Here is a 25,260-nt window from a genome sequence, read left to right as displayed (position 1 = left end):
CGGAGCCCAGGGAGGACAAATCCCCGCGGCAGAACCTGGTGGAAGAGGCCGTTTTGACCGGCTCCACAGCTCAGGAATCCAACGGGGAGGAAAAGCCCCGGAGATCCCTTAGGATGAGGGGCTGCAAACGCAGCCCAGGGTGCTCTGAGGAGGAAAGACCCACCCTGTGCCAGGAAGGCAGCCAGAGATCCAGCCAGAGGCCAGAGCTGGTGGTTCATGAGCAGCTTCACAATGGGGAGAAGCCCCACATGTGTGGGGAATGTGGGAAGAGCTTCAGGTGGAGCTCCTACCTGATCGACCACCAGAGGATCCACACTGGGGAGAAGCCCTATGAATGTGGGGAATGTGGGAAGAGCTTCAGCTGGACCTCCAACCTGATCCGCCACCGGCGCATCCACACTGGGGAGAGGCCCTACGAGTGTCCTGAGTGTGGGAAGAGGTTTCAGAGCAGCTCCAATCTCCTCCTGCACGAGCGGATTCACACGGATGAGAGGCCCTTCCGCTGCCCCGACTGCAGGAAGGGATTCAAGCAAAACTCCATCCTCATCACCCACCGGCGCATCCACACCGGGGAGAGGCCCTACGAGTGTCCCCAGTGTGGGAAGAGCTTCTCCAGGAGCTCTCACTTGACCCAACACCAATGGAGGCACCACTAAGGGAAGCCCTGCGAGTGCCCCGACTGCGGGAAGAGCTTTGTCCTCTGCTCCAAATCCATCTCCCATCAGAGGAGCCACGTTTGGCAGAGCCCTGGTGGCCCACATTCCCTGTGATCCAGGTTGGGAAGACCCCTGGCTGGTGCTCTCCACGTTCTCCTGGATCCCCGTAGGCACCTGGGTGAACGCAGGGGCAGGAACATCCATCAGGACTCAGATCAACATTGGAAATTCATTGGGAAGAGCTGATTTTTTAACTTTATGCCCTAAAAATTTTCATCTACTCTGTCCAATTGTTTCTTCTGGTGGTATCAAGCCACCCCGGATGATCTTGGAGGTCTTTTGCAGCCTAAGTAATTTCTATGTTAATCCCATTGAAACAGCAAAAATTGGGGTAAAAATAAAAATTTAAAGACATCTAAAGCTGCACCATTTTCCCGCAATTTGGGGGTGAATTTGGGGTTCAGGGGAATATTTGGGAGGATCTGAGTGTTGTGGGGCTGTGAAGCCAGGCAGATTGGGGCCACAATCTCACAGTTGTGGGGGCAGAACGTGTGCACCTGAGCCCGTCTGTTCTCCAGGAATTCCAGTTGTGTGTCCCAGTCCCTTCCCTGGGTCTGCCCATCCAGGGTGTCCCCCCCAAAGTGCCCAAATCGCTGCTGAAGTGCCTGAGCTGCTCTGCGTTGTGGATGTTCCTGTCCACCAACCTGTCCTGGTCAGTGCCATGGGGGCTGGGAGGGGGTCTGAGGGGACTGGGCTGGGCTTTTGAGCCTCTTGGGGCCATTTGAGGTGCTGGGAGGGGGTTTGGGGGGCTTTTTGTGCAGTCTTCAAGGGAGTTTTGGGGTGCTGGCAGGGCTGTGTGTCTTGGAGAGAATTTGGGAGGGTGTTGGGGGAGATGGGAAGGGGTTTTGGTGGTTTTTGGGATCATTTATGATGCAGGGTGTGGTTGGGGGAGTCCTGGCAAGGAGATTTGGGGGGCTTTGAGAGGTCCAAGATTGGCTCTGGGGCTGGGTGGGGGTTTTAGGGCAGGTGTGACCTCCCCCAAGACCCCCAAAGCTGCCACCAGACCCCACCCCCAAGATGCTGCCGGGGGTCAGGGGCTCCATGTTGGGGTTCATCCTCCTGGCACTGCAGGAGAAGGTGAGGGGGGTCCCCAGGGGCCGTGTGTGTCCCCCCAGAGCGTGTGTGACCCCCCCCATCCCGGTGTCACCCCCTTTTCCCTGCCCACAGGGCTCCTGAGCCAGCCCCTGCTGCCCCGGGAGGGAATTTGGGGAGGGGGCAGAGGGGGTGCGCAGCCCCCGCCGGGGGATGACCCCGGCCCAGCGCCCTTCGTTCAGCACCGAGCTGGGCTTGGGGCCGCAGGAGGAAGAGGCCGATGGGAAGCAGATCCTGCAGGGGGGACAGGGCTTGGGCTCAGGGCAAGGTCCTGCCCTGCACACCTGGCTCAGGTGTGAGCCTGCCCCGGGAAGGGAGCGGGACATTCCCATCCCCACGGATCAGGGCTGGGAGCAGCGCTGGGAGCACGGACATGGACCTGGCTGTGGGGTCAGTTGCTCTCGGCGTTCTCGGAGGGAGAAGCTGCTGGTTCTTTTCGGCCGTTTTTTCTTTCCGCGGACAAAGATCCCAGGACCCCCGGCCCACCTTCCCTATCCCACTGGAGGCCGGGCTGTGGCTGCCCTGCCCCGCTGCTGCTTCGAGCCTTCGCTTCGTTGTAGCCGTGCCCGCCCTGCCTGCCTGGGCCTCCGGGGGGGTTCCCCGCTTGGATACATCGCGTCTGCCACCCAGGATTTGTGCTCATCCCTGCCGTTCCAGCCTGCTGTTCCCGAGGGTCCGGCCGGACACCGGGATCGGCTGCCCAGGGGTTTGTGAAGCCTTTGTTCCATCCCTTCCCAGATCCCAGGGCACCGGTGCCGCGTGCTCCCCGAGCTCGCTCCGGAGCGCCCCCTGCAGCCGCGGGGGAACCATCGCACCTGCCCTGCTCACCGGGAGCCGCCAGCGCCCCTGCCGGCTGCGAGCGGAACTGCACCCGAGGGGAAAGGGCCCGACAGCCGAGAAGGCCAGGACTGGGTTTGTGTTTGCTGTTACTGCCAGAGTTGTTGTTGTTTGTTTGATTGGTTATATATATAATAGTAAAGAGCTGTTATTCCTATTTCCCACATCATTGCCTAAAGGCCCTTGATTTCAAAATTATAATAACTCAGAGGGGAAGGGGTTATATCTGCCAATTCAAGGGAGGCTTCTGCCTTCCTTAGCAGACACCTGTCTTTTAAAACCAAGACAATGAGCTAGCCTGCTTTTTGCAGAGGTGTCTTTGGTTCCAACAAGGCCCCGCTGTGTCTCAGTGCACCCTGGCTTCCATGCGGATCTGGAGTATCACAAAGGCTCCTTGGTTCCACCATGTCCTGCTGTGTCACAATGGATCCTGTGCTCCATGAGGCCCTCCAAAGTCATCCTGGAGGCTTGCTTCCATGAGGTTCCATGATGTACCAGTGGTCATCTTGGTTCCAGGAGTTTCCTTAGTGTCACAATGCTCTCCATGCTTCCATGATTCCCCACAATGTCCCAATGCTCTCCATGCTTCCATTAGGCCCTGCTTTGCCACAATGGTGCCCTTGTTTCCATGAGGCCCCGCTGTGTCACAATGGACGTATGGTTCCATGATGCTCCGTGGTGTCACCATGGTCTTCTTGAATCTGCAGTGTAACAATGGACCATTGGTTCCATGCGGCCTGGCCGTGTCACAATGGGCTCCTTGATTCCATGATTCCCCACGGTGTCACAATGGAGCCTTGTTTCTAGGAGGTTCTGTACTGTCACAATTGTCTCCTTGATGCCATCAGCCCCTGCAGTGTCACAAAGGCTCCTTGGTTCCATGAGGAACACAAAAGCTTTGCAGAAACATTGAGCAACAGCTGCTGAACACAGCTGGCAACATCTGCTTGCATCAAAAGAGGACTTCATGCTGAGAATGGCACCAGCAGCTTCCATCTGCAACAGAGACCCAGGGAAAGGACAGGCTGTGCCGGTCTGGACAAATTTGGAGGAAAATATCCTCTGGTAGAAGGCAGGTTACACCCAGCCCTCCCCCACCAGGTTCGGGAAAAAAGAATTTTCCTCGGAAGAAAGTGAAAGAGATAAAAACTGTTTATTTTACAAACACACAGGAAAAGGATAACAATGCTAAATATTCAAACCTCTCACTGTGGAGAGAAACCTGGGATAACTGAAGAGTCCTTTCGTGTTTCAGTGGGGTCTCCTGAAACATCCCTAGACAGCGAGGCCCGTGGAAAGAAATAGGGAGCGATTCTTGAGAGAAGTTTCAGAGCTCTTTCTTCTCCAGCCACATGGGCGGGGCACTGCCAAAGAACTGAGCAATCCCGGGACAAGCAGGGCCCTCCTGGCACAGGGCAACACAAAATAACCAGTGCTGAACAGGATTAGGGCACATGTGAGCAGGGAGAAGGGAGACCCCGTGCCCAGGCCATGCCTCTACCCCAGGGTCCCCTCTCCCATGACCTCATGGCAGGGGGGAGGAACCCCAACACTTCTGGAGGTGTAGTCTCCCTCCTCCTCCTTGGAGCTGGGTCATGGGCCCACATTCAGGGCCCCCACCTCGGGCGAAAATTCTCCTGGTGTGGTCTGATGTTGAAACAGTCAAGAAGAGAAGAAGGGAAAAAAAACCCCAAAGTCCCAGGAGAACAAAGTTCAACTCTCCATCTCCCTGCAGAGAAAAGGAGCTGAAAACTGGCTCAAAAGCAAGAAGGTTGCTTCCTCCACCCTTGCTGCAAGCAGGATGCAGAGGAGTGTGTATGTGTGTCCTTGAACAAACGCTCTGAGAAGTTTGTCCGGTTTTTTTTTCCTCTCCCCCCTCTCAGGCTCAGTTGAAAGGCACAGAAATGCACCAAGTTAACTTCTGGGCATAGAGCAGCCATAGGGGATACACATCCTAAAGTCACCCCAAGACACAGGCACAGAGAATTCAGTGGAAAGACTCCGAGAATTCTGCTCCCAGAGATCATTCCTGCTCACACTGACCCTTGTAGAAAGGGGCCATCATTCCAGGCAGCCTGTACTGAGCATGTGGCTCCTGAGCGGGGTTTGTTGTTTAGGAAACCTGCTCAGGCTTTTCCATTCTTTCCTTGCAAACAGGAAAACTTCTCCTGGGCCTGTGTGCAGGCAGAGCCCTGAGGAGAGCAGGTGGCACATGGTGCGCTGGGCTGGGACAGCCAGCTGCAGAGCTCAAGGGAAGAAGCCCAAAGTGGCACAATGGCTCCTTGCCTTCACATGCAACACCTGGGTCACAATGGTCTCCTTGATTCCATGAGGCCCCACTGTGTCACAATGGCTCCTTGGTTCCATGCGGTTCCGCAGTGTCACCATGGTCTCCTTTGATCCGCATTGTCATCATGGACAGAAGGAGCCGGGCGGCGGCGGGGGCTGAACCCTGGCAGCAGCGAGGAGGAAGAAGAGGAAGAAGAGGAAGAAGAGGAAGAAGAGGAAGAAGAGGAAGAAGAGGAAGAAGAGGAAGAAGAGGAAGAAGAGGAAGGGGCCGGGGCCGCCTGCGGTGTCCGATCCCCGGCAGCAGCGGGGAGGCCTCGGGCAGCGGCGGCGGGCGGGGCCCTTTGGAGCCGCCCCGAGGGCTCGGTGCCGCCCCGGGCCCCTGAAGGAGCCGCTCGGCGGGACGGGCGAGCTGGGAACGAGAGAAAACGCCGAGGAAAGAAGAAAATCCAATCAAAGAGCCACACCGAGGGGCGTCTCCGCCGGCCCGTGGCACCGAAGGAGCTGCACCGCGAGACCAGCGAGGAGCCCGGCGCTGAAAGAGCCGCAGCGGAGGGCGTGGGATGGGAGGTGCGAATGGAATAAAAGAAGGAGAATGGAATAATAAATTCTAGAAGTGCACGGGGAGTGGCGGCTGCGCAGCGACTGAAAGAGCTGCAGCGAGGGAGCGTCGGGGCAGCAGCGCGGGGTCTCGGCCGCTCCGTGTGACCGAAAGAGCCGCAGCGAGGGACGGGCGGGGCGCGGCTCGGATCGAGCCCTCCAGCTGCGCCAAGAGCGGCGACCCCGCGGGACCGCGCCGGGGCCGGGCGGCGGCGGCAGCCGGAGCCGGGGAAGCGGCTTGGAGCGGCGGAGACGAGCGGGGTGTTCCCGTCAGCTCCGCTCAGCCCTCGGGCACCGGGGGGTTCCGGGGCTTGTTCCCGTCAGCTCCGCTCAGCCCTCGGGCACCGGGGGGTTCCGGGGCTTGTTCCCGTCAGCTCCGCTCAGCCCTCGGGCACCGCGCTGGGGCCCCGCGCACTTTTCCAGCCCGGCCGCCCCCACGGGCCGGGCCCCGCGGCTCCCGCTGCCGCCGCCTCGGCCCCGCCGAGCCCAGAAACCCCGGAAAATCGCTCCCATGCACTAAGGAACCTTTCCGTGCGCAGCCAGGGGCGCAGAGGGGGGATCCTTATGAAGCCCCCTCCCCTCAGTCCCTCCTGGCACGGCCGGGCATTAGCGCAGCTCCCGGGGCTGTGTCCCGGCACCGGCTGCTGCCCCAGGGCACGGGGCTGCCGCGCTCGGGCATTAAACGCGACAGATTTGGGGAGCAGGGACAGCCACAGAAAGCCTCGGGGAGCCCTCGGGAGCCTGGAGCTGCCCGAGGGGCACAAAGGATGCCCTGGACACAGCGATGGCCCCAGCAGCGGCTCTGCCCCCCAGCACGGGGCTGTGTCCCAGACCCCCCGCTCCAGCCCGAGGTTTGGGGGCGGCAGCGGAGCTGCTGGACGGAGGACGGCTGGAGGAGCAGGAGCGGGGGGAAGAGGAGGGATAAAGGGGGAGGGGCGGGAGGAAGAGGCGGGCCAGAGGGGGCAGGAAGAGGAGCCTCCATGTGCATCCATCGCTCTCGGTGTCCGCAGCTCTCGGCCTCGGGAACACCGCTCCCCCCATCCCGCAGGTGACCGGGGAGGGGCAGCTCGCCCCAAATATCTTGGGCGGTGCCTGGGGTTTTTTCGGGAGAGGGGATTTTTGGAGCTTGGAGGACTCCAGCACCGAGCCCCAAATATCTTTGTTGGTTCCTGGGGAACGGGGGTTTGGTGGGGCAGGGGAGGGGAGGCGGATGTTTGGATCTTGCAGGGCTCCGAATGTGAGTCGCAAATGCCCCTTGGGGGATATTGGGGAGCCCCCGGCACGCGGGGTTTTGGGGGGTCCCGGTGGCGGCTGCCGGGAGAAATGGGATGGGGCGGGATGGGGCCCGGGAAGGGTGGGATGTGGATTGGGGTGTGGGATGAAGTGTGGCGGAGGGGGATGGGCGGGATGGGGCCTGGGATGAGGCAGGCGAAGGTTGGGGATGATGAGGCCGGGGGGACCCCAGTCCTGAGGGGCCTGCGGGGTATCCGCCAGCTCCGAGGGAGTTTTGGGGCACCCCTAATCCTGAGGGGGCGGTGCTGGCAGCGGGGGACACGTGGCTCCGGCACCTCTGGCCGCAGCTGAGCCCCCCCCGCCCCCAGCGCCCCCCGGAGCGGAATTTGGGGAGGGGGAGGTGGGGGCGGCCAGGCCGGGCCCCCCCGCGCTGTCCCGGCGGGGGCCGAGTGCGGGCGGGAGCCCCGCGGGGCCCGGCCCTGCCCGGGCACGGCTGATGCCGCCCGCCCGCGCTCCGCACTGGTCCGGACTGGTGCTCCCAGTGCCGTGCGGGGCGGGGCCGCTCTGGGGACCCCCCAGGGCACAGCGCGGCTGCTTTGGGGCTGTCGGCAGCGCCCGGCGCTGGGCATGGGGCGTGTGGGGGCAGCTGGGGCCGCACTGGTGGCACTGGTGGTGCTGGGAGCCCCCCCGGGCGCGGGGTGAGCGGTGAGAAGGGGGGCGGGTCTGGGACCCCAAATGGAGCGAAATGGGGAATGGAACCCCCAAAGGGAGCAGGAGGGGCCTGGAACCCCCAAAACCAAGGCCGGGGGAGGGGAGGTGGGGATTGGGGATGGGGAAGGTGCAGAAGGAGGAGGGGAAGAGGGGGCTGGGACCCCCAAGCAAAGCGGGAGGGGGATGGGACACCCAAATTGAGCTGGAATGGGGCTGTGGATTGGGGGAACGCTGGGAAAGGGGAGGAGAGGGGAGGGTGTTCTGGTTTGGCCAAATTTAGAAATATATCCTCTGAGAGAAGGCACAACCACCCCTCCCCCACCAGGTTTGGGAAAAAATAAATTTTTCTCGAAGGAAAGTGGAGGAGATAAAACTATTTATTTACCAAACACACGGGAAAGGAAAATAACGCTAAACTGTAAAATCTGTTGCTGCGGAGGAAGAAACCTGGGAAAGTGTTAGAGTCCTCCCTTTGGTCTCCTCGGAGCTGGGGCTTGGCCCAGGGCCAGGCCGTCTGTGCCCAGTTGAAAGTCCTCCCGATGTGCTCTGATATTAAAGCAATCAAGCAGTCCAGTAGAAAAGGGGATTTTCAAGGGGAGGAAAAATTCAGCTCTCAGTTTCTCTCCGGAGAAAAAGCAGCTGAACAACTGGCCAAAAAAGAAACTGTTCTGGGCGCAGCCGGCCGGGTGCTTCCCCCCTCCCCTGCCACAGCTGGGAAACCAATTGCTATCTGTGTGTGACCTTGAACAAGCTGCAAACTGCTTTGAAAAAGTTTTGCTCAGTTTTTTCCTTCCCCCTCTCAGGCTCAGTTTAGAGGCATAGAAAGGCACAGGAATTAATTTCTGGGCATAGGCAGCGATATGGGATACACATCATAAGGTCACCCCAAGACAGAGGGAAAGGTGGGGTTGGGACAGCAGAAGAGCGGTTCCATGGGGGTGCAGCCCTGTCCCCCAGCACCTGAGCCCTGGAGCGATTCCCTGGGGCTCTGGGGAAGGGAGGGATCCGCACTGGGGGGGTCCCCAACCCCCCTGTCCATCCCTGGGCTGATCGGGGGCTCCCCCCACACAGCAGCCGGTGCTGAGGCAGCCGTGGGGCAGAGGGGGTGGGAAAGGGGGGGCAGGGTGGGAGTGGTGGAGGAGCGGGAGGAAGAGGAGGGATAGAGGAGGAGGAGGAGCTGGAGAACCACGAGGTTCCACCGCCCGCCCACTGTGTCCGCAGCACCCCCAGCCCCGGTAGCATCTTCCCCCCATCCTGCAGGTGAGCGGGGAGGGGGAGCTCACCCCAAATCTATCGGGGGGTCAGCAGGAGGGGTTTTTTTTGGAGGGGTGTTTGGAGCTTGCAGATTCTGGAATCGAGCCCCAGATGTCCTTGCATGTCCCTGGGAGGGATTTTTTGGGCCAGAGGGGATATGTGGATCTTGCAGGACTCCAAAGCTGAGCCATAATTGCCCCTTGGGGGTCTTGGGGTGTCCATGTGAGGATTGCCTGGTCCTGGTGGGGTTGGACATTGGGTTTGGGGATCCCCAGGAGAGCTGGGGGCTGGAACACGGGACCCCTGGAGTGGGGAGAGCAGGGAGGGACGATACCAGAGCTGGGGGACCCCCAAGAGCCTGGAGGGGTGGGGGGGCCTGGAGATGAGGTGGGGTTGGGATCTCTCAGCCCTGAAAGGGGCAGTGAGGATAGGGGGGAGCCCCAAGTTCCTGGAGTGGAGGGAGGCTGAAGAGGGAGACCCTGGGACCTCTGGGAGCCAAAGCAGAATTGGGAAAAAAGGGACCTGTGGGACCCCCAAAACCCCCCAGCATCCCTAAGCAGGACCCCGGAGAGGGGGATCCCCAGGACCCATGGGACCCCCAGCAGCCCTGACAAGGGGAACCCCCAGAACCCCAAAGTGAGGAGACTGGAAAGGGGGAACTCCTGGAGCCGTTTTTAGGACTCACTGCCAATTTTTTGTTAGTTTTTGTGGACCCCGGTGAGTTCCAGAGATGGACTTGGGCAGGAGGAAGCCCCAACCCAACACACTCATCTCTTGTTTCTCCCAGAATGAGGATTTCCCATTCCCAACCCTTGGCCAGGTGGAGGAGGAGGCTGTGAGGAAGAGGAAGATGCCCTGGGAGCCCCAGGCAGGTGAGGAGGAAGTCAGTGCCCCTTTCCCCCTCTCTCCTGCTCCATCTCCCAGCCCAGCATCGCCCCCGGCTGCAGGACAACCCCGCTGCCGACGCCGTCCTGCCGGGGACGGACTGGGGGGATCTCCTTCCCCTTCCCTGTGGCACGGAGGCAAATCCCATCCTCTCCTTGTCCTTCCTCCCCAGACAAGGAGCTGAGGACGGAGCCCAGGGAGGACAAATCCCCGCGGCAGAACCTGGTGGAAGAGGCCGTTTTGAGCAGCTCCATGGCACAGGAATCCAACGGGGAGGAAAAGCCCTGGAGATCCCACAGGAGGAGGGGCTGCAAATGCAGCCCAGGGTGCCCTGAGGAGGAAAGACCCACCCTGTGCCGGGAAGGCGGCCGGAGATGCAGCCAGAGGTCAGAGCTGGTGGTTCATGAGCAGCTTCACGATGGGGAGAAGCCCCACAAGTGTGGGGAATGTGGGAGGAGCTTCAGGTGGAGCTCCAACCTGATCAATCACCAGAGGATCCACACCGGGGAGAGGCCCTATGAGTGTGGGGAATGTGGGAAGAGCTTCAGGTGGAGCTCCCACCTGATCAACCACCAGAGGATCCACACCGGGGAGAGGCCCTATGAGTGTGGGGAATGTGGGAAGAGCTTCAGCCAGAGCTCCAGCCTGATCCGCCACCAGTGCATCCACACTGGGGAGAGGCCCTATGAGTGTCCTGAGTGTGAGAAGAGGTTTCAGACCAGCTCCACTCTCCTCCTGCACCAGCGGATTCACACGGATGAGAGGCCCTTCCGCTGCCCCGACTGCAGGAAGGGCTTCAAACAAAACTCCCACCTCATCACCCACCGGCGCATCCACACCAGGGAGAGGCCCTACGAGTGTCCCCAGTGTGGGAAGAGCTTCTCAAAGAGCTCCTCCTTCATCATCCACCAGTGCATCCACACTGGGGAGAGGCCCTATGAGTGTCCCGAGTGTGGGAAGAGGTTTCAGACCAGCTCCAGTCTCCTCCGGCACCAGCGGATTCACACGGATGAGAGGCCCTTCCGCTGCCCCGACTGCAGGAAGGGCTTCAGGTACAACTCTGACCTCGTCACCCACCGGCGCATCCACACTGGGGAGAGGCCCTACGAGTGTCCCCAGTGTGGGAAGAGCTTCTCAGACAGCTCTAACTTGACCCAACACCAACGGAGGCACCGCTAAGGGAAGCCCTGCGAGTGCCCCGACTGTGGGAAGAGCTTTGTCCTCTGCTCCAGCTCCATCTCCCATCAGAGGAGCCACGTTTGGCAGAGCCCTGGTGACCCACATTCCCTGTGATCCGTGTTGGGAAGACCCCTGGCTGGTGCTCTCCACGTTCTCCTGGATCCCTGTAGGCACCTGGGTGAACGCAGGGGCAGGAACATCCATCGGGACTCAGATCGTCATTGGAAATTCATTGGGAAGAGCTGATTTTTTAACTTTACACCCCAAAATTTTCATCTGCTCTGTCCAGTTGTTTTTTCTGGTGGTATCAAGCAACCCTGGATGACCTTGGAGATCTTCTGCAGCCTAAGTAATTTCTGTGTTAATCCCACTGAAACAACCAAAATTGGGGTAGAAATAAAGAAATTAAACAAAGAGATCTAAAGCGGCACCATTTTACTGGAATTTGGGGTTGAATTTGGGGTTCAGGGGAATATTCGGGAGGATCTGAGTGTTGTGGGGCTGTGAAGCCAGGCAGACTGGGGCCACAATCTTGTACTTGTGTTGTCAGAACGTGTCCACCTGAGCCCACCTATTCATCAGGAATTCTGGTTGTCTGTCCCAGTCCCTGCTCTGGGTCTCTCCCTTTGGAGTGTGACGTCCAAAGTGCCCAAATCGCTGCTGAAGTGCCTGAGCTGCTCAGGGCTGTGGATGTTCCTGTCCCCCAGCCTGTCCTGGTCGGTGCCATGGGGGCTGGGAGGGGGTCTGGGGGGCTCCTTGGGGGACTGGGAGGGGCTTTTGTGGCTCTTGAGGGCATTTGTGGTTCTTGGAGGGGCCTTTTAGGGTGGTCTCAGAGAGTTTTGGTGATCTTGGCTGGGCCGTGTGTCTTGGAGAGAATTTTGTGGTTCTTGGGGTCATTTATGATGCAGGGAGTGGTTGGGGGGTTCCTGGCCAGGAGCTGTGGGGTGGTTTGAGGGGTCTGGGAGTGGCTGTGGGGCTGGGAGGGGGTTTTAGGGCCTCTCCCCCAGACTCCAAAGCTGCCACCAGACCCCACCCCCAAGATGCTGCTGGTGGTCGGGGATTCCATGTTGGGGTTCATCCTCCTGGCACTGCAGGAGAAGGTGAGGGGGGGTCCCCAGGGGCCGTGTGTGTCCCCCCAGAGCGTGTGTGACCCCCCCATCCCGGTGTCACCCCCTTTTCCCTGCCCACAGGGCTCCTGAGCCAGCCCCTGCTGCCCCGGGAGGGAATTTGGGGAGGGGGCAGAGGGGGTGCGCAGCCCCCGCCGGGGGATGACCCCGGCCCAGCGCCCTTCGTTCAGCACCGAGCTGGGCTTGGGGCCGCAGGAGGAAGAGGCCGATGGGAAGCAGATCCTGAGGGGGGACAGGGCTTGGGCTCAGGGCAAGGTCCTGCCCTGCACACCTGGCTCAGGTGTGAGCCTGCCCCGGGAAGGGAGCGGGACATTCCCATCCCCACGGATCAGGGCTGGGAGCAGTGCTGGGAGCACGGACATGGAAATCCTGGGAGCCACTGGGACCGCACTGGGGGGTGAATGATCCCCCCCAGCACCTTTCCAGGCCGCCCTGCGACCTGAGAAATGCTCGCTGGGCCTCGGCCTTGGCCAAGAGCCCCCGGGCTCAGCTGCTCTGAGCTCAGGCGCTGCCGGCTCCCGCAGCCCGCCCAGGGCCGCCCTGCCCGTGCCGGGGCTGTGCTGGAATTCTCTGCTGCTGCTGGGCCACTCGGGGGGTCTGGCCCCGCAGGAAAGGTGACCCTGAGCCAGGAGCTTTCCTTGGCCGCAGCAAAGCCTCGGCACGGAAAGACCTTCCCAGCGCTGTGCCCTGGGCCGGGAGGGATTGTGCCACCAGAGCTGTCCCTCCATTTCTTCTGCCAGGCAGCTTTAGCACAGGAAAAGTGGAGAAGCCAGAGCTGCCTCTCAGCTTTCCGCAGTCCTGCAGAGGAATCCTGTGTGGGAAGCAGCCTGGGAACAGGGTTTCTGTGCCAGGGCAGGGGAATTCAGAGCCCTTTCCTCCCCCGTGGGCCCAGGCTCTGGCCCTTGCCCTTTGCAATGGCCCTGCAGCTGCCAGAGGGGCCTTTTTGGCTCAGCTGAGAGCAGTCCTGCTGCAAGGCTGTCCTCGAGCTGCTTGGGCTGCACATGTGCCCAGGGAATGCTCATTGCTTGCAGTCTCAGGCGCTGTGGGTGTGCAGGTGTAACTACTGCAGGAGGGAACAGCTCTGCTGGGGGCAGTTCTTGCAAGGTGCTGGCCCTGGCTCGGGGCTGGGCCGGGGCCAGCGGCAGAAAATCAACTTGCAGCTCGGGCCCCGCAGCAGGGAGGAGCAGCAATTGCTGGGGGACAGAGACTCTTGCCAAGGGCCTGCGGGGCCGGGCCCCAGGGAACGGCTTCCCGCTGCCCGAGGGCAGGCTGAGATGGGATGTGGGGCAGCAATGGTTCCCTGGCAGGGCGCTCAGGGCCTGGCACAGGCTGGCCCCAGAAGCTGCGGCTGCCCCCGCATCCCTGCAAGTGTCCCAGGCCGGCTCGGCCATTGGGGCTTCCTGCCCAGGAGGGCTGGGCTGGGCTGGGGCTGCTGAGGGCGGGATGGGCTCTGGCTGAGCCAGCTGAAGGCTGCGCATGATGAGGCCGGGGGGACCCCGTTGCTGAGTGGGTTCTGGGGTATCCCACATTCCTGAAGGGATGTCAGAGTATGTCCCGTTCCTGAGGCAGTTTTGGGGTCCCCCCAGTGCTTCGGAGGGGTTCTGAGAGGGGGGCTCTGGTACTTGGAAGGGGGACCTATTGTCAGGGATGTGGGGAGCCCATTTTGGGAAGGATGCTGCTGTTTCTGGCAATGTTGAGAGGTTCTGAATGGGCTGTGGGGCCCTGGCTCTCATTTTGGGACTTGAGGTGAGCCCATGGGCACAGCAAGGGCTGAGGAGAGGTTCCAAGCTGCCATTTGGGATGGAGGGATTGAGCGGGGGCCTCCAATAAACTCAATGCCAGCCCTAGTGTGTCGATGGCAGCCCCAAATGGCTCGATCCGTCAGCCCCAAGGCCCGGCTGTGGGGAGTCAGGAGCCACAGAAGGGGAATTGGTGTCCAGGAGGGGTGGGGTGGGATGGGATGGGATGGGATGGGATGGGATGGGATGGGATGGGATGGGATGGGATGGGATGGGATGGGATGGGATGGGGATGGGATGGGATGGGGATGGGATGGGATGGGATGGGATGGGATGGGATGGGATGGGATGGGATGGGATGGGATGGGATGGGATGGGATGGGATGGGATGGGATGGGATGGGATGGGATGGGGATGGCATCGTTGGGGTGGGATGAAGTTTGGAAGGGATGGGGTGGTTTTGCCGCTTGGAGTGGGGCATTTCAGGGAGGAAAACCAGGAGCTGCTTTTGGGGAGGCTCCTGGTGCTTTTTGACAATTTTGGGGCCTCTAAGTGGCTTCTGGGAGGTTGCACTGAATTTGGGGCAGGTGCCAGAAAACCTCTGCAATTTGTGGGACTGAGGCGAGGTCCCCACATTTTGAGAGGGTGAGAGGACCCCAACTGGGAGGGGATCCTGCTGCTTTGCACCCCTTCCATGGGGTGAGAAGTGGCTTTTTAGGGAAGGAAGGAATTCGGAAGGAAGGAAGGAATTCGGAAGGAAGGAATTCAGAAGGAAGGAAGGAATTCAGAAGGAAGGAATTCAGAAGGAAGGAAGGAAGGAAGGAAGGAAGGAAGGAAGGAAGGAAGGAAGGAAGGAAGGAAGGAAGGAAGGAAGGAAGGAAGGAAGGAAGGAAGGAAGGAAGGAAGGAAGGAAGGAAGGAAGGAAGGAAGGAAGGAAGGAAGGAAGGAAGGAGTGAAAACAATGTAAGTTCTGAATGAAACAAAAAAAATAACACAGTTGTAAATAACACAGTTGTCTTTTAAAAAAATATCAATTCCCTCTGAATCCAAAGTTGCAGAAGACTTTTCACTCCACATTGGGGTTTTATCTCTCATACTTTTTCTGGTTCTTTTCTTTTTTCTCTTGTTTTTATTAGATAACACCTGCTAGGAAAGAAAGACTCCCAGGCAAAAGCCAAAGCCAAAGTCCTTTGAAAACCCTGCAGTCCCTGGGAGCATTCAGGAGCCCCCCAGGGCCATTCCTGACCAAGGCTCCCCAGGGACTCCTTGCAGCAGATCCCTGAGGCCACTGGGATGTGGGGGGATGCTGAGGGCAGGACAAGGGGCTGACAGTGCCCAGCCTTGCTGGGGCTGTGCCAGGAGGCCCCAGGGCCTCAGGACAAGGTGTCTCCTCCCAGCCCTTGGTGGCACAGACGCTGCTGTGCCCCAGGGCACCAAGGCTTGGCTTCTCCTGGGCACTGCCAGCCCTGCCAGGGCCCTTGGCCATGTCCAGCACAGCTTGTCCTGCGCTGTCCCACCGCTGCTGCTGTGTCCCTGCAGGCTGCACACTCCCATCTCACTGCCCCGCCAGCTCTGCCCTGCCACTGCCAGCCCTGGCCTGAGCTGTGCCCAGCCTCACCCTCTGTGCCTTGGGCACACACACATGCCCTGAGCTCATCCTCCCTCTGGGTGCTTCTCCTGCCCCAGCGCTGCCCTGGGAGGGACATTTCCTCCTCCTCATGCCCAGTGTCCCCCTGCCCAGCTGCTCTGTGGGGCACTGCGTGTCTCTCCTGCTGTTCCCTCCCTCCCTCCCAGGAAAGCTGCACCATGTGGGGCACGGCCCTTCCAGCAGCCTCCCAGCCCCTCAGCCTTGTTGGGCCCTTTCCCCTGAGCAGACAGCAGCAGCATCTCCGTGCTCTGCCCAGCGTGCTCCTTTCGTCACCAAACTGCTGGAAAATAGAAACTGTCCAACACCATCTCTGAAGTGTCAGAGAATCAGGCCCTGTGGAACCAAGGAGCCCTTGGGACACAGGAGGATCTCGTGTAACCCAGGGTCAGTTCTGCCACTGCAGATCCAAAGAGATCCTTGTGACACTCTGGGGCCTTGTGGAACCCTTCTGCCCTGGTCTCTGCACCAAGGAGACCCTTGTGCCACTCCGGGACCTTGTGCAGCCAAGGAGAGCATTGTGAGAGTGCGGGGCCATGGAACCAAGGGACCATTGTGACCTTGTGGGGCCTCATGGACTCAAGGGACCATTGCCACACTGTGGGGGCTCATGGAATGAAGGGTCCATTGTGACACTGCAGAACCAAGGACACCATGGTTACACTGCGGGGCCCATGGAACCAAGGCACCATTGGGACACCCCGTGGCCTCATCCTCTTGAATTTCAACAGATCTGAGGGATGGCAGCACCTGCAGGCAGCACTGAAGGATTCTGGGGAGAGCCTTTGATCCCTGGTCCAAAGGAAATCAGAGAAAGACCCCTGGTAAGATAAAGGCACCTTTTCCTTTTCCTTTTCCTTTTCCTTTTCCTTTTCCTTTTCCTTTTCCTTTTCCTTTTCCTTTTCCTTTTCCTTTTCCTTTTCCTTTTCCTTTTCCTCTTCCTCTTCCTCTTCCTCTTCCTCTTCCTCTTCCTCTTCCTTTCCCCTTTCCCTTTCCTTTTCCCTTTCCTGGTGTAAACTGTTGACCTGCCTGTAAGGTGCAGCAAAAGCTTTGCAGGGTTTGGTTCAAGGTGCCCAAGGTTGGAACAGGGAAGTGTTCGAGTCCCTTCTAACAGAAGGCTTGCAGTCTTTGTGCCATGACTGCCTGGGATCCATGGAACAAGTGTGTTCTGGCAGACTCTGGGACCTCCACAGCAATCCCATGCAGGAGCCAGCACTGGACCTGCACCCTGGTGGGAGCAGCGTGGTACGGATGGGAAACGGGCAGCTGGGTGTGCAGTGGCAACCTCGAGCCAGGTCATAGAAGCCCAGGCTTTAGCTTTGAACACAGCAGCACAAAAAGCAGAATGAATGACCTTTCCTAGAAATCACTGAAGGACAAAGGGTGAACATATGGACTGATTGAACTCTGGGTTTGGAATAATACACGTCCAGGGAGCCACATGGAAGGAAAGGGCACAGAGGTCTCCAGTGAGTACAACAAGAAATCAGTCACCTACTGCAGAGTGTGCCAAAGCCAAAAGAAGTGGCCCTGATGCCCTTGTAAAGCCCATGGGTTTGGAGACTCCCCAGGTAATCCAGGGAATCCATTGGCTGACCAAACAGCTCAAGAGGGTGCTGAAAAAGCTCTCCTTGCACTAATACCTGGCAAAAACTGGAATGTTCTGCAACAGAAACCAGATTCCAGTGATCAGGACAGGCAGTCAGCCCCAGCAGCAGCAGCTCCGGAAAATCCCAGCAGGTGATTGGCAAACCCCTGTGGGCAGGTAATTGTAGCTCCACAATTAATGTAAAACGGAACTCAAACATCAGGAAACACATTAGGAAATGGAGAATATGGTGGCCAGTTTACAAAGGCATCCAGTAAGCACAAAGATGGCAAAAAATAATAGATCCGTTGCTGAGAAAGATGGGATTGGTTTTGAAGGAAGAAGGCTGCCTCCAGGGCTCATTACATGGGAATCACCAGGTGATTTTGGCCAACTGATTTTGCAGAACTGCCCAGGCAGAAGGGGGACTGGCACATTTTGGCATTTTGGCATTTGGATCCTTTTTCTGGATGGCCAGAAGCTTTCCCGTGTGGCACCAACAAGACAAGGGAAGGCTCAGAAGTTTTGCAGAAATGAATATTTAATAGCACTGGGACTAACTCTTGTAAGCCTTAAAAGGTGCATGGTTCTCAACAGATCATTGGGGCTGGACTCGCCTGTACATCCTTTCCAACCAGGAGATGCGGTGTGCATCAGCACCTGGAATTTTGGAACAATCCAGCCAAAGTGGAAGGGACCATCTCAAGTCCTCCTGGTAACCTACCCTGCACTCAAGGTCGAAGGAATCAAACTCGGGGTTCATCACATGCGGGTAAAACCAGTGAGCACACATTAAACACAGCAGAAACAAGACTGACTGACACCGTGGAGTCTGGGGTTTTACATCAATCCTATTGTTTTAGGTATTGAATAGGATTTTCTAAGGGGATACTATTTATTGGATCTGGATGAAGATGATCAATAATTGTGTATTTATAATAATAATAGAAACAATGTTCCTGACTTCTGGGAAGGGAAATGTGGTTTTCAAAGTCAGTGCAAGGTGTTGGCAGATGACAGAATGTGACCCCTGTAACAGCTTGTTTGCCAACACCAACCTCTGCAGAAAATCCAGTTCCGTGGGGAGCTTCAGTCAGCAATTTGACAAAAATCTGGGAACACTTGTGGGAAGGAAATAGCACCCAGGGCACCTGGACAGGGATGGAAGGAGAATATTCCTTACCATGGGCACATCAGAACAATCCTGCTGAGAATTGTAACATTTCCAAAGCAGATCTGGAAATTACCTCAGGAAATATTGATCAGCTGACAGATTGCACTGATACCCCCTGGAGCTGTCAAATTCCAGCAGTATGGAATCACCCTCAGACAGGACAATGGGAATGTTTCCAGCCAGTTCAGAGAGGGTTAGACAGTAACTGGTTGGATAAAATTAAAGAACTTGGATTTTCCCTGACTGATGGTTGGCCTGACTTTTGCAAAGTCTAACTGGGATCACAGCAATACTTGTGCTTCTGACACTTGCTTTGAGCTGTGTAAAGAACATGGTTGTGAAAGCAGCTGAGGAACTCGTGGGATGTGAGTAAAGGAGCAGAGTGAGGCTTCCGAAGGCTTGAAGGGAAGAGAAGCTTCCCAACCCTCCAAGGGGGGGAAATTTGCCAGATGAAAAACCGTTTGCACCTGGTGGGTTCATACAATGCTTCTTCTCCAAAAGCCACTGGCCATGGATCCGCACAAGGCTGATTCTGTGGGCAGCAACCAGCCCAGGTGTGCCAACTTTCACCAGTTCACCGGGCAGTCAGGGCTGGCTTTGGGGTCACCGAGCACCAGGGACTCCCAAAGAGAGCCCCAGGGCAGAAGAAGGGATGTGCAAAGGGGTGGGGGAAATATGCAATGATTTTGGGGCAATGATTGTCATGTGTGTGTTTCTTGTGGGACAATCTGGGAATGTGTCTGTGAAACCCAGTCTGCAAACAGGAACATTCCTGAACTCGGCACACACGACTTTGGGAGGGGCTCTCCCCTCGTGCATCCGGCCCAATAAAGAATGCTGCTGCTTCGTGCTGCGCTGGTGCTGAGGAGGTTTTGTTTCACTGAAGTTTTGGTACCACCTCTGTGTCTGTGTCACAGAGCCACAGAGCAGCTGTGATGTCAGAAAGGGGCTGTGTGACATCACAGAGCGGGCTGTGACATCACAGGGTATGGGTGTGACATCACAGAGAGGGCTGTGACATCACAGAACAGGCTGTGACATCACAGAGTGGGTTGTGACATCACATGGTGGCTGTATGACATCATAGAGTCAGCTGTGACATCATGGAGCAGTTCTGTGACATCACAGAGTGGTGCTGTGACATCACAGCTTTGGCTCTGACCTTACAGGGCAGAGGTCAGACATTATCCAGCAGACTATGACATCACAGAGCAATGGTGACATCACAGAGCAGGCTGTGACATCACAGGGTGCTGGTGTGACATCACAGTGCAGAGTTGGAACATCACAGACAGAGCTGTGAAATCACAGGGCACTTGTGTGACATCACAGAGTGGTCGAGTGATATCCCAGAACAGGCTGTGACATCACAGAGTGGGTTGTGACACCACAGGGTGGCTGTGTGACATCATAGAGTCAGCTGTGACATCACAGAGCAGCTGTGTGATATCACAGAGATGACTGTGACATCACAGGTGGTGTGACATCACAGAGTGGCTATGACATCACAGGGTAGCTATGTGACATCTCAGAGTGAGCTGTGACATCACAGATATGGTTTTGATACCACAGGACAGAGGTCTGACATCCTATAGCAGACTATGACATCACTGAGTGGTTGTGACATCCCAGGGTGGCTGTGTGACATCCCAGGGTGGCTGTGTGACATCCCAGGGGTTGGATGCCATGGCAACCCTCATCAGTTCCAGTTCCCTCGGAAACCCCCCCAGGAGCCATTGCTGCACTCAGGGTCCGTGGCCACTTGCCCGCAGACCTGTGGCTGCCCTCGGCTGCCATGGCAGCCCTCAGGACAGAGCGGTGCCGGGGCTGGTGCCAGCTACAATTGCACTGACACTCGCTGATGCCCTCAGGTGCCACGGCAGCGGCCACAGGGACCCGTTCCTCACTTTGGTGCCACAGACACCAACGCTTGGCCCCGCTGCCATGGGGATTGGCACGCTCACCTGCACTCAGGGCCCGTGGCCGGGCACTGTGCCATGGACACGGGCACGGAGCCCTGGGCTGCAGTCGGCTGCCGTGGCCACCAGCCCAAGGTCCCGTGGCCAGGGCCGGGGCCATGGAAAGGAACCCGTGGAGCCGTGGTGATGGTGGGTGGCCATGGGGTGCTGCTGTGGGCTGGGGCAGAGGGAATTTCCTTGCCAGGCCTTTCTCTGGGGCTGTGTTTGGCTCTGTGCTGAGCACAGCGTTGCTCACACAGAGATGGTTTTGTTCTTGCTGAGCTTGCACAGAGCCACCCATCAGCTGGGGGAAGCTGTCCCAGCCAAGGACTGCAGAGCCACTCCCGGACACTGGGAATTCCTGCAGCTGCCTCCAGCCACAGCTGAGGCTCCAACCCCGCTGCGAGAGGGCCCAGCTTTGACAGTGCTGGAGAAACAAACTGACAGCACTTCCAGTGCGGGAACATCTGCTTTCATCCTCCTCTTGGCTTCCTCCTAAGCCTGGCCAGGGCTCAAGGAGGAGCCAAGGGAGCTGACTTTGACCATACAGCCCCAAACAAGGCCAGATGTTGGATTTCATGGCCTTGTCCCAGCCGCCCACAGTGCCCAGGCCGTGCTGGCCGTGCTCAGAGCTGGGCCCAAAGCTGCCCAGCATTGCTGCCTTTGGGAGCAGAGCAGGAGGGCAGGACATGTGCCCAGCCTGCAGCCAGCCATGGCACAGCCACCTCCTCAGCAGCTGCCCAGAGCCCAAAAGCAGCTTGGCAGCCACTGAAGAATTCCCTGCAGCCGCCCCAGCAAAGGGGGAACCTTTGGTGCCCGGCCAGGCCGTGCCATGCCCAGCTCTGGCAGCATCCCCCTGGCTCTGGACTCACCTGCACACTGGCCGTGGAGCGTGTCTTTGGAGAAGGTGCCAGAATCAAAGGCCATCATCTTCAGCTGCCGCTGGCCAGCTCCAGGAAGAGGTTGTCGGCCTTGAGCTCGTCCTTGGTGGCTCCAGCAGCAGCAGCCCCACCTGCTACAGCTTCTCCAGGGGCTCCTTCTCTTTCCCTGGGGCCACACCAGGCTCTCAGGGTTCTGCCCAGGGCCCCAGCCATCAGTGAACCACACAAGCAAAACCAGGGGGGATGGTGGCCACCAGTGCTTGCCAGAGCAGGCCTCCAGCTCAGCTGCAGCCCAAGAGCTGCGTGTTCCCTTCTGATGCTCCCTGCCCAGGGCTACAGGCAGGACAAAATCGTCTGCTTTGCTTTGCCACTGATTGCCAAGAGATGTGTGGGGCTGTTACCTGCCAGGCCCCTGGATCACACTGTGCCCGTAGGTCTCTGCCATCCTCTAGGGCACATGAACACCCTGCAGCCAAGGGGCACTGAAGAGCTCTTCCAAGGACGGCCTGTCCAAGGGCTGCATGGACAAGCACCTCTTTAGAACATCCTGGCACTCTGGGCACAGAAACCAGAAACCACCAGGCAGCTGCAGAAGGATCCCGCCCGCTTTGCCCCCCGTTCCCGTGCCCAGGCCATGCTGGCTGTGCCCAGAGCTGGGCCTAAACTTGCCCATGCATTCTGTGCTTTGGAGGGCAGCAGGAGAGCAGGACATGTGCCACCTCCTCAGAGCTGCCAGAGCGGGATGCTCCAGAGCCCGCTGCTGGCTCCCAGCACTGCTATTCCCCCCGTGCCACAGAGATGAGGGATCCACACAAAAGGAACCAGACCAGGAGCCCACACTTTCAGTGCCTGCCAGAAATGGGTCTCATTTTGCTCTGCATTCCTTTCCTAGGAGAGGTTATCTATTAAAAACAAGAGAAAAAAGAAAAGAACCAGAAAAGTATGAGAGATAAAAACAAACCCCAAATGTGGAGTGAAAAGTCTTCTGCAACTTTGGATTCAGAGGGAATTGATATTTTTTAAAAGACAACTCAGTTATTTACCTTTTTTTTTGTTTCATTCAGTACTCACATTGTTTTCCTTCCTTCCTTCCTTCCTTCCTTCCTTCCTTCCTTCCTTCCTTCCTTCCTTCCTTCCTTCCTTCCTTCCTTCCTTCCTTCCTTCCTTCCTTCCTTCCTTCCTTCCCTCACAAGCCACTTCTCACCCCATTGAAGGGGTGCAAAGCAGCAGGATCCCCTCCCAATTGGGGTCCCCTCACCCTCCCAAAATGTGGGGACTTCGCCTCAGTCCCACAAATTGCGGGGGCTTTACGGCACCTTCCCCAAATTCACTGCAACCTCCCAGAAACAACTTAGAGGCCCCAAATATGTCAAAAAACAGAAGGATCCTCCCCAGAAGCAGATCCTGCTTTTCTTCCCTGGAGTGCCCCACTCCAAGTGCCCAAACCACCCCATCCCATCCCATCCCATCCCATCCCATCCCATCCCATCCCATCCCATCCCATCCCATCCCATCCCATCCCATCCCACCCCTCCTGGACACCAATTCCCCTTCTGTGGCTCCTGACTCCCCACAGCCGGGCCTTGGGGCTGACGGATCGAGCCATTTGGGGCTGCCATCGACACACTGGGGCTGGCATTGAGTTTATTGGAGGCCCCCGCTCAATCCCTCCATCCCAAATGGCAGCTTGGAACCTCTCCTCAGCCCTTGCTGTGCCCATGGGCTCACCTCAAGTCCCAAAATGACAGCCAGGGCCCCACAGCCCATTCAGAACCTCTCAACATTGCCAGAAACAGCAGCATCCTTCCCAAAATGGGCTCCCCGCATCTCTGACAATAGGTCCCCCTTCCAAATACCAGAGCCCCCCTCTCAGAACCCCTCCTGAAGCATTGGGGGGACCCCAAAACTGCCTCAGGAACGGGACATACCCTGACATCCCTTCAGGAATGGGGGATACCCCAGAACCCACTCAGCAACGGGGTTCCCCCGGCCTCATCATGCGCAGCCTTCAGCTGGCTCAGCCAGAGCCCATCCCGCCCTCAGCAGCCCCAGCCCAGCCCAGCCCTCCTGGGCAGGAAGCCCCAATGGCCGAGCCGGCCTGGGACACTTGCAGGGATGCGGGGGCAGCCGCAGCTTCTGGGGCCAGCCTGTGCCAGGCCCTGAGCGCCCTGCCAGGGAACCATTGCTGCCCCACATCCCATCTCAGCCTGCCCTCGGGCAGCGGGAAGCCGTTCCCTGGGGCCCGGCTCCGCAGGCCCTTGGCAAGAGTCTCTGTCCCCCAGCAATTGCTGCTCCTCCCTGCTGCGGGGCCCGAGCTGCAAGTTGATTTTCTGCCGCTGGCCCCGGCCCAGCCCCGAGCCAGGGCCAGCACCTTGCAAGAACTGCCCCCAGCAGAGCTGTTCCCTCCTGCAGTAGTTACACCTGCACACCCACAGCGCCTGAGACTGCAAGCAATGAGCATTCCCTGGGCACATGTGCAGCCCAAGCAGCTCGAGGACAGCCTTGCAGCAGGACTGCTCTCAGCTGAGCCAAAAAGGCCCCTCTGGCAGCTGCAGGGCCATTGCAAAGGGCAAGGGCCAGAGCCTGGGCCCACGGGGGAGGAAAGGGCTCTGAATTCCCCTGCCCTGGCACAGAAACCCTGTTCCCAGGCTGCTTCCCACACAGGATTCCTCTGCAGGACTGCGGAAAGCTGAGAGGCAGCTCTGGCTTCTCCACTTTTCCTGTGCTAAAGCTGCCTGGCAGAAGAAATGGAGGGACAGCTCTGGTGGCACAATCCCTCCCGGCCCAGGGCACAGCGCTGGGAAGGTCTTTCCGTGCCAAGGCTTTGCTGCGGCCAAGGAAAGCTCCTGGCTCAGGGTCACCTTTCCTGCGGGGCCAGACCCCCCGAGTGGCCCAGCAGCAGCAGAGAATTCCAGCACAGCCCCGGCACGGGCAGGGCGGCCCTGGGCGGGCTGCGGGAGCCGGCAGCGCCTGAGCTCAGAGCAGCTGAGCCCGGGGGCTCTTGGCCAAGGCCGAGGCCCAGCGAGCATTTCTCAGGTCGCAGGGCGGCCTGGAAAGGTGCTGGGGGGGATCATTCACCCCCCAGTGCGGTCCCAGTGGCTCCCAGGATTTCCATGTCCGTGCTCCCAGCGCTGCTGCCAGCCCTGATCCGTGGGGATGGGAATGTCCCGCTCCCTTCCCGGGGCAGGCTCACACCTGAGCCAGGTGTGCAGGGCAGGACCTTGCCCTGAGCCCAAGCCCTGTCCCCCCTCAGGATCTGCTTCCCATCGGCCTCTTCCTCCTGCGGCCCCAAGCCCAGCTCGGTGCTGAACGAAGGGCGCTGGGCCGGGGTCATCCCCCGGCGGGGGCTGCGCACCCCCTCTGCCCCCTCCCCAAATTCCCTCCCGGGGCAGCAGGGGCTGGCTCAGGAGCCCTGTGGGCAGGGAAAAGGGGGTGACACTGGGATGGGGGGGTCACACACGCTCTGGGGGGACACACACGGCCCCTGGGGACCCCCCTCACCTTCTCCTGCAGTGTCAGGAGGATGAACCCCAACATGGAGCCCCTGACCCCCGGCAGCATCTTGGGGGTGGGGTCTGGTGGCAGCTTTGGGGGTCTTGGGGGAGAGGCCCTAAAAGCCCCTCCCAGCCCCACAGCCACTCCCAGACCCCTCAAACCACCCCACAGCTCCCAGCCAGGACTCCCCCAACCACTCCCTGCAATAGAAATGGCCCCAAAGCCACCAAATCCCCTTTCCATCTCCCCCAACACCCACCCCTCCAAGCCACACACCCCTGCACCCACCCCAAAACTCCCTCACAGACTGCCCCAAACGCTCCCCAAACCCCGTCCCAGCACCATAAGTGGCTCCAAGGGCCACAAAAGCCCCTCCCAGTCCCCCAAGGCACCCCCAGACCCTCTCCACCCCCCATGGCACCGACCAGGACAGGCTGGGGGACAGGAACATCCACAGCCCAGAGCAGCTCGGGCACTTCAGCAGTGATTTGGGCACTTTGGAGGTCACACCCCAAAGGGAGAGACCCAGGCCAGGGACTGGGACAGACAACCAGAATTCCTGATGAATAGGTGGGCTCAGGTGGACACGTTCTGCCAGCACAACTGTGAGATTGTGGCCCCAATCTGCCTGGCTTCGTGGCTTCACAACACTCAGATCCTCCCGAATATTCCCCTGAACCCCAAATTCACCCCCAAATTCTGGTAAAATGGTGCCGCTTTAGATCTCTTTGTTTAATTTCTTTATTTCTACCCCAATTTTGGTTGTTTCAGTGGGATTAACACAGAAATTACTTAGGTTGCAGAAGATCTCCAAGATCATCCAGGGTTGCTTGATACCACCAGAGAAAACAATTGGACAG

The 25,260-nt window shown here is 58.7% G+C and overlaps 1 protein-coding gene across 1 annotated transcript in view; it reads left to right on the top strand.

The window, feature by feature from the left end:
- Positions 1-248: 248 nt before the first annotated feature.
- The window catches only part of LOC138101776 (zinc finger protein 850-like), a 79,444-nt gene continuing 54,432 nt past the window's right edge, over positions 249-25,260 (top strand). The window contains exons 1-4 of the mRNA XM_068999562.1: positions 249-597; positions 1,283-1,368; positions 10,044-10,755; positions 19,113-19,120. Of these exons, the coding sequence (XP_068855663.1) occupies positions 249-597; positions 1,283-1,368; positions 10,044-10,755; positions 19,113-19,120 (1,155 nt within the window). The remainder of the gene's footprint in view (positions 598-1,282; positions 1,369-10,043; positions 10,756-19,112; positions 19,121-25,260) is intronic.

This window comes from Aphelocoma coerulescens, unplaced genomic scaffold (assembly GCF_041296385.1).
Source record: "Aphelocoma coerulescens isolate FSJ_1873_10779 unplaced genomic scaffold, UR_Acoe_1.0 HiC_scaffold_46, whole genome shotgun sequence".
NCBI classification, from domain to species: Eukaryota; Metazoa; Chordata; class Aves; order Passeriformes; family Corvidae; genus Aphelocoma; species Aphelocoma coerulescens.
Note: the sequence above shows the minus strand (reverse complement) of the source record. Positions and strands in the feature narration are given on the sequence as shown.